Here is a 9,041-nt window from a genome sequence, read left to right as displayed (position 1 = left end):
ATGTTGCCAAATAGCTCATAGTTAGAGGGTAGAGAAGGGGTGTGGCCACCCTTCTGGCTCCTTTGCTATCCTTTCTCTGTTCTGCTTGCTTAAAGTGGGGACAAGGATACTTAATCCCACACTGACCTAGCCATTCAAGGAGATGTTCCTCAGCATAGGCAAAGTGCCTCGGGCTGAAGAAATATGTCTAAATATGTTATTCTGAGCTGTAGAGAACCATTATTTCATTTTCCTTTGAACTTTAGATTTTGATTTATGAGATTGGGTTTTTCTGTGGGTAGTTTTGTCTATCCTGGAACTAATTCTGTAGACCAGCCTGCCCTTGATCTCACAGAGGTCTGCTTCCCTCTGGTTCTGGAGTGCTGGAATTAAAGGTGTGCTCCACCATTGCCCAGCACTTCTATGAACTTCTGATTATGACAGCATTAGATTGAGAGGCTCAAACCTGTTTACCATCGCCTTTCTCACCTGCTCCTAAGTTCTCATAGACAAGAGCCTTGGTCCAGCACCCTCCCCAACCCCACCCCCATTGTTATTGCAGGTACTCATATGACAGAGGTACCAGCTTTGTCTCTGGTTTAAGCAGGTGAGCTCTTCAAACCCAGGCCATGGGAAAGTATGAAGCCTGAACGCAGAACAATAGCCACAAGACAGTGGACCAGGAGTACCGTGGCCTACCACACAAGGTCTACAGCCAAGAAGAAGAGGGTGTCTGTGAGGAGGATGAGCACACCATCCTTCCAGAAGCGGAAGAGGAAGAGGCCTTCTCCCCAGTCCCTGGGGAACATTGTGGGGTGCAGAATTTCACACGGATGGAAGGAAGGTGATGAGCCCGTCACCCAATGGAAGGCCATAGTTCTAGATCAATTGCCAACAAATCCCTCTCTCTATCTGGTCAAGTATGATGGAGTTGATTGTGTCTATGGACTGGCACTTCACAGTGATGAGAGGATTTTAAAGCTTAAGGTCTTGACTCACAAAGTTGTGTTTCCTCAAGTGAAAGACGCCCATCTCGCAAGTGCCATGGTTGGCCGTGCTGTGGAGCATAAATTTGAGGGCAAACATGGCTCTAAGGACAACTGGAGGGGGGTGGTCCTAGCCCAGGTTCCAATCATGAAGGACTGGTTTTACATCACTTATGAGAAAGATCAAGTCCTATATATCTATCAACTCCTGGATGATTACACAGAAGGTAATCTCCGTATCATTCCAGAGGTTTCGCCAGCAGAGGTGAAGTCAGAAGTTGGCAGCGACATCTTAACAGGTCAATGTGTGCAATTCACCAGAAGTGACGGGTCCAAAAAGATCGGCAAAGTCATTTACCAAGTTCTAGCCAAGCCTTCCGTGTACTTCATCAAGTTTGATGGCGACGTCCACATCTATGTCTATAATCTGATGGAAAAGATCCGTTAAGGTGAAATTCACAAAGTGAGGGGACATATATGGGGAATTTATAGGATTGGGGTGAAAATGTTTGTTTTTCTGTGTTTCAGATACCCAATGGCCTTTGACAACCCCAGTATCTTTTCCAGTGGAATTTGTTTTTGCTCTAAAAATTAAAATGTGTGATGTGACATGTTGTGTATGCACACTTTTGTGGAGGAGACTGGCTGTGGTGGATGGAACATTGAGAGGAAGCCGGAAAGTTCAAGGCTGTGAACAGTAAGTCTAATGTCACATACACTAAAACAAACAGGACTGAGCTGGTCTGCTCTTTAGGGAGAGGAAAAAACTGGAGATAAGGCTTAGAGGAGCAGGGATGGCACAAGGAAAAAAAAAAGATGGATGTTTAGGAAGCAGTGGAGAGGGGCCAGAAATAGATAGACTCTCTGAGGGGAAGTTTGAGGGAGAAACAGATAGTTGGGGAAAGAGTGGGAGGTAACAGAGAGGTGGTTTGGAACTCAAGGAGAAACCCAATAAACTGATCCAAGCAGACTCAGAATCAGAGAAGATCAGGGATTGTTTGACTAACAAAACCTAATGAAACCTGTTTCTCATATGTAGATGTATTATTTTTATTTATCTGGGCAGGGCAAGGAATGAATACAGGAGACCACAGTGACAAGAATAGTCAGGTCCCCTGGAGCTGATATTAAAGGTGGTTGGGAGCCATCGGACATGAGCTCAAACAACAAATCCCAGTCCTCTTTCAAAGCAGATGAGCTCTTAATCCATTGGTTATCTCTGAAGGCCCCTAAAGTCATCTTTTTAAATAAATCCAACCTTCACATGCAGATGAGAGACCAGGATGAGGGTAAGAAAGAATAAATTGATGTTGATGTGGAAGAAAGACTAAAGAACACATGTGGGAGTTGAGGATACGGAGGGACGAAGGAATTCCAAGATGGAGTTCTCAAAAAGTGAAGCAGGAGACCCAGGAAGAACAGAAAGGGTCTCGAATGAGTTGAAATTGGGCCACATCCATATTGGTCTCTTTGCTTCCTTAAAGAACAGCCAAGCTATCACTACAGAGGGTGGATGTGAGGTGGTGGCTTCCCCAGAGGACATTTTGACGAGGATAACTCAAGAATAGTGAATGCCAAATTAAGTTTATATCTATCGATTCCTGAAAGTGCCATAAAGCCCATTATTTTGTATGATCAGTAAAAAGAAATTTAAAAAAGAACATGAGGATGCCTTGAGCTTATGTCAGGTATTACGTGGATCCTTTGTTTAGCTTCCCTGAGCACTGTTAGACTCTGTTGGATCCTGTAATATTTTTGAGGTCTCTTCTGAATGCCCCTAGATGACCACAAAGGGCTCCTGCACTGGCTTATCTTGCCTGACTCTCCTTCGTCTGGATGGCTTCCTACAGACCTCTGGGCCCTTTTACCTTATCTAGCCCCAGGAAGTTCCCATCTTCTACTCACATGAAAGCTTATCCTCAGAAAACTCTTGATGGTGCATCCAATGCAGAGGTGCTGATCTCTCCTATGCCATTTGCCGTGACGTTAAAATGCTTTGCGGTTCCTGACCATGTAGCTCTCTCCTCCTGAGAAGCCCCTGTGCACTCCATGGGGACTCTCTGAGCCACATCTACACTCCAAGTGTTTCTTTGTAGGCAACCTTACCTTCTACTCATTCATTGCTGTTTCTTCTCTCAAGAATAAGTTTCTCATTGTAGGACTTGAAAATATTTTCTATCGTTGATTAATTCTGCTGTTTGGAATTTTTATACTGGCTGGTTGTCTACCAGTTTCATTTCTGCGAAAAGACACCATGACCAGTGCAACTTATAAGGGATAAAATTTTCTGGGGGGGGTTCTATTTTTTTCAGAGTTGGGGATCATACCCAGGGCCTTGGGCTTCCTTGGCAAGCGCTCTACAACTGAGGTAAATCCCAAACCCCAAGGGACAACATTTAATTAGGGCAGGCTTTCAGGTTCAGAAGTTCAGCCTATTTTCATCAAGGCAGGAATCCTGGAAGCGTCTAGGCAGACATGTTTTTGGAGAAGCATATCACCCCCACAGTGATATGCTTCCTCCAACAACACCACACCTACTCCCACAAGGCCACACCTCCTACTTGTGCCACACTTACCATGGGAAAATCACATTCTAAACACCACCCTGATTTTATGCCAACTTGAAACAAGCTAGAGTCATCAGAGAAGAGGGTGCCTCATTTGAGAACATGCCTGTATAAGATCCAAATGTAAGGCATTTTCTTAGTGATTTGTGGGGGAGGGCCCAGCCCACTGTGTGCGGCACCATTCCTAGGCTGGTGGTCCGGGTTCAATAAGAAAGCAAGCTAAGCAAGACATGAGGAGCAAGACAGTAAGCAGTGCCACTCCATAGCCTCTGCCTCAGTTCCTGCCTCCAGAATCCTGCCTGTTTGAGTTCCTGTCCCAACTTCCTTTGGTGATGAGCAACAATGTAGAAGTGTAAGCTGAATAAACCTTCTCTCCCTAAATTGCTCTTTTGGTCACAATGTTTCCTTACAACAATAGGAACCCTAAGTAAGACAATGTCTTATAGAAACATTGTATCTCGTAGAGCCACAGACTCTTACCTCATAACCACAAATAGAAAGGTATAGACACTTTGTTTTAATTTAAAGGTAAGGGTTGCTCATGTACTGATCTGTGAAGTTCTAGTTTGCTTCCTTCTCTCAGTGATGAATGTCATGATCAAAACTACCTTGTGTAGGAAAGGGTTATTTGCCTTACAGGTTAGAGACCATCACTGAGGGAAACCAGAACAGGAGCTTGAAGCGGTAACAAGGACACTGTTTGTTGGCTTGCCCCCTGTCTCAGTCATTGTTCTGTTGCTGTGAAGAGACACCATGGTCAGGGCAACTGCTATAAATGAAATTATGTAATTGGAGGATAAATTACAATTTCAGAAGTGTGGTCCATCATAATGGCAGGGAGCAGAACACTGGAGAAATAGAGAACTACTGCTTTGTAAGCAGAGAGAGAGAGCGAGAGAGAGAGAGAGAGAGAGAGAGAGAGAGAGAGAGAGAGAGAGAGAGAGAAATTCTGGGAAAGCACTGGGCTCTGGAAAAATCAAACACCACCCTTGTCAACACACCCACTTCCTCCAATGAGGCCACACGTCTTAATGCTTCTAATCCTTGAAAATTTTGTCACTCCCTGTTAACTAAATATTCAAATATATGACTGTGGGAGCCTTTCTTATTCAAACCGCCACACTCCCCATGTCTTGCTCCATTACTATTTCTTACAGCCTAAAAGGCTATTCTTTTTATACATGACTACTGATGAACTTGCCCACAATGGTGGGCCCTTCCACAATAATCATTAATCAAGAAAATGTTCCATAGACTTACCCAAAGACTAACTATTGGAGGCAGTTCTTGAATTGTTCTCTCTTCTAAGTTGACTCCAGATTGTCAAATTGGGGGAAAAAAAGAGAGAGAGAGAGACCCATCACCATAATGTTTCTCTTACTTCATGTTACATACTCACCACCAGACACTCTCTTCTCTCAGTGTATAGACCCACTTCCCTGTATGGCAGAACTGAAGAGTAACTAATGTCACCAACATGAATACTTGAGTATATATGACAAGAAATGAATACATTCTACAGCTCAAAACACCAAGCAAAAGCATTTTAGTGTGTGCTACACTTACTGGGAGACTGTCAGTCACTAGCCATTTAATGGGTCACAGTAGACCACAGAACCAAAAAGTAACAACCTACATATCATCTCCTCTCAGCAGGAGACAAAACCCTTTCTCAAAACCCATGAATATATCTGTATGCTTAGATTTTTTCAAAACCTACTTTATTTAGGGTTCTAAAATACTTCAAACACCCTTCTAGCCCACCAACCAGAGGTAAGAGAGAGAGAAAGTTGATAGGAAAAGGTTGAAAGTTGTGGACCTATTTAGAAGTAATTCTTTGGGGTAACTCCAATCTTCATTGTGCAGTACTGTCCAATAGGAGATGCAAAAAATGAATCAGTAGCAGTGCTTTGATCTGGCAGAGACCACAAGTCTCTAAGAAACAAAAAGAAGCAGCAGAAGCATTCAGAATCAGCCCGAATAGCTCAGGTTCTTTTGTGCATTTATCATTGCGGAACGAAGACTATCGAAGACCATTGAAGCCTTGCTGGTGTAGCAATGTAAAAATGCCATCTCCCTGTCTGTGGGATTTCATTTATGTTCTTCATAAACATCCTGTCCCCATTCAAGCGTGTGCTCCAGCGAAATATCATATGCCTTCTCATGTGTCTGCTTCAGCAAAATATCCTCTACTAACATAGCTTCCAGAAAAACATCCTGTGACAAAAGTGAGTTTCCAAAGAAACTAAATTTTTTCCACTTCATCTAGTCTTATCTCCCACTTGGCCATGACATCTCAAAACATATTATGGCAGTCTTGCAAGGCTCCTAGGCCTCAGCTCCATCACCAACTGGAGCTTCTGCAACTGAACTCCGTGAAACTCATCCACTTTTATGAGCACAACCTTCAGTTATCCCCGCAAACATTGTGCTCTCTCCATCTTTGCTCTCAGCCAATAGCTGTCCAACTAACAGCCAACTAGGCTGTGACCAGAAAAACCCTCATCAAGAAAGCCAATGAATTTGACATGATTTTTTTTCCCTGATGGAACGGAGTGTTCTGCCTGTATGGTTAACCTGGTGTCTGAGTCATCTGTAATAAAACCCACTACTATTAAGATCAAAATCACAGGAACTATGACAAATAGCAAATCACACGACAAGCATCATAGTTGTCCAAGCCTTTTCTGCAGCCTTGTTGAAGTATAATGTACATACTTAAAAACCCATTTATTTTAAGTGTGTATTTTAATGATTTTATAGCCAAATTTATAGCTTCCTTCCCTTTTTTAATACTCATTTCCCACTATTTCATACTATATTGAAGTCTATTAAAAACACAGAAGTGAAGTCAGGAGAACGACAAGAGGAGGAAGCAGGAGGTTCTTGATTTGCTAAGACAACAGATACACTGGCAGAATCGTCTGGATAAAACCACTTGGATACATTGGTTCTTCTCTTAGCGTGCAGCCTCAAGAAACAGAGTTTAAAGGATTAAGTCATGGGTCCTCCTACATCATATCCAGACCTGACCTGGTATGGTCAGCATCACTTTGGCCACTTTCATGTTAATCCCATTCATCACTCTTACAAATTGCCTAGCAACTCACATAGTTAACAAACTTATTTGGTTCATGGTTTCATAGGTTTCAGTCCATGTTCACATGATCATGAAAGGGTCACGATAGAGCTCAACTGCTAAACCCACTGGCATCCAGGAAGCATCAACACAGGAAGAGACCAAGAACAAAAAACACCCTCCAAGACATGTCGCAAATGACTAAGTTCCTTAATTTCCTATCTCCTAGTTTCCTGCCACCTTCATACACATCCATCAACAGATGAACTCATTGATTACAGCACATGGGGTCCAATTGCTTTTCATAGTCCCACCTTTGAACATTGTACTGGGACAATGTGTATCTTAAACCCATAGGGTAGGGCCAGAAGGTTGTGTCAGAGGTCTAAACTTCACTTCACATTAGAAACAGCTGGTTAGGTTTCTCAAAATCTCCTATTTCTTTCTGGTACTGAGCTACACCATGTCTGCATGGCAGCATTTTGTCTGCAATCAATTGTAAAGACGCCCCCCACCATGTGTTGGTTTGAATGTAAAATGGGACATCACTAATATAGACACACAAGTATATACACAGACTCAAAGTGAGAGGCAAAAAGGGAAGGAGTTGAGTCTTAGGAACCCTCAAGGAAGAGGGAGTGGAAATATAAGATACAGATGTTATCGAGAACCAGAACAAAGCATTGTCTTCTATACAAGACAGGACCACTAGCCTCAGCCCTAGCTGACAGGAAAGGGAGAGTCATTTTTCTACAAACATAAAGATGGTGATAAGCTGGGCAGGCTCCAGTGGCTTGCCCAATGCCCATGAATTTATGGGCAGCATAAATGACTTTAGTGGGTTATTACAGAGGGGAGAAAGAGAGCTTGAATTTGGGAAAAGGAATTAGGTGTATATGGAACTGGGATGAGTTGGGAAGAGAAGTGAGAAGTAAATTCTATCATTATATAATGTACAAAGTTCTCAAGGAACTAATAAAAGTGGTTTTTAAAATACCATATCTGTACTGAACACATACAAACCATTTCTTTACATCTCCTAAATAACAGCCCCTCATTATTTCATTTCATTAAGTACAAAAGTAATTCAGAGATTATTTAAAATGTAGGAGGATCTGGGGAGACAGCAGAGGGGTAAAGCCAAGTGTGTGGTCACACTTGCAAATACCAGTGATTGGTATGGGAACAGGAGGATGATGGTGGCTTCCTGACAGTGAGCCTCACCTCAGGTTCAGAAAGGGACCCTGTCACAAGGTAATAAAGTGGGTAGTGAAGTAGCAGAACACGCTCTACACTCCCACAGCCTCTGAACTTACATGTCTCTATGAACACACGCCCACACACACACACACACACACACACATATATATATATATGTATATATATATACATATATATATATATATATATATATATATATATATATATATATATATGACTAGAGTATACAAGCGGCTTGCATAGGTTATGTGCAAATGCAGTGTTGTTTTATCCAAGGAACCTGAGGAGTTTTAGATCATTGGGAGTCCTGGGGCCAACTCTCAGAGGACACGATATATCTCCTTATTGTGAAAACGAATCCTTTGTTGAGTGTGTGTCAGTGACTCCACACAATTCTCCTCCTCTAGGTTCCTGTGTATCACAGAGAATGATCTGGAAATACTGAAACAAATATAAACTAATGGCTTTGTTGGGGTTTCTATGCTTGTGTTAAAATCATATTTATCACATTTTATTAAATGGAAGGGAAATCTTTAGCTCCCAGGAACAATACACTCAATCATGTTGGCTTCTGTTTTATCCCATTATGAATAGCATTTAATTGCACATCAATAGCTTCCCATGCTTTGAACTAAATCAGGATGAAGGGATATGTTTCCATAACTTCTATGTGGATAATCAAGTAGAAAGGGGGGAAGTATGATGCCTTTGGCTTATGGGAGAGTTATGACTTGATTGGATACTTGTTATGCAAATAACCCTAACCTCTGAGAAAGGAAATGTAACGTTAAAATATACTACCAAATGGGATGGACACTCATTACTTGGTTTCTTTTAAAAGAAAAAAAAACATACTTTAGGATTTTGAATAAGTGTGACGCTCAGAGGTTCAAATACTTGAATGTGTTTGGATTCCAGTTTGTGGATTGTTCAGAACGGATTGGGAGTTTAGTTTTGTTAAAAGAGATGTGTCAATGGGAGGTGGGGGCCTTGAGATTCAATGGCCCACCAGGCTTCTCTCTCTCTCCCTCCCTCTCTCCCTCTCCCTCTCCTTCTCCTTCTCCCTCTCCCTCTCCCTCTCCCTCTCCCTCTCCCTCTCCCTCTCTCTCTCTCTCTCATCTGGGGAGAAGGATGTGAGTTCTCAGGAACTACTCCAGCCATGCCTGCCTGCCTGCCAACCTGCTACCATGGTGTCTACCATGATGGTCC

The 9,041-nt window shown here is 42.5% G+C and overlaps 1 protein-coding gene across 1 annotated transcript; it reads left to right on the top strand.

The window, feature by feature from the left end:
* Window positions 1–518: 518 nt before the first annotated feature.
* Window positions 519–1,574, top strand: LOC134484328 (Y-linked testis-specific protein 1-like). The gene is made up of 2 exons (XM_063280633.1): window positions 519–1,414; window positions 1,494–1,574. The coding sequence occupies exon 1, from the start codon at window positions 619–621 to the stop codon at window positions 1,411–1,413; it is 795 nt and encodes a 264-aa protein (XP_063136703.1). The 5' UTR covers window positions 519–618; the 3' UTR covers window position 1,414; window positions 1,494–1,574.
* The last annotated feature ends 7,467 nt before the right edge of the window (window positions 1,575–9,041 follow it).

This window comes from Rattus norvegicus, chromosome Y (genome assembly GCF_036323735.1).
Source record: "Rattus norvegicus strain BN/NHsdMcwi chromosome Y, GRCr8, whole genome shotgun sequence".
NCBI classification, from domain to species: domain Eukaryota; kingdom Metazoa; phylum Chordata; class Mammalia; order Rodentia; family Muridae; genus Rattus; species Rattus norvegicus.
Note: the sequence above shows the minus strand (reverse complement) of the source record. Positions and strands in the feature narration are given on the sequence as shown.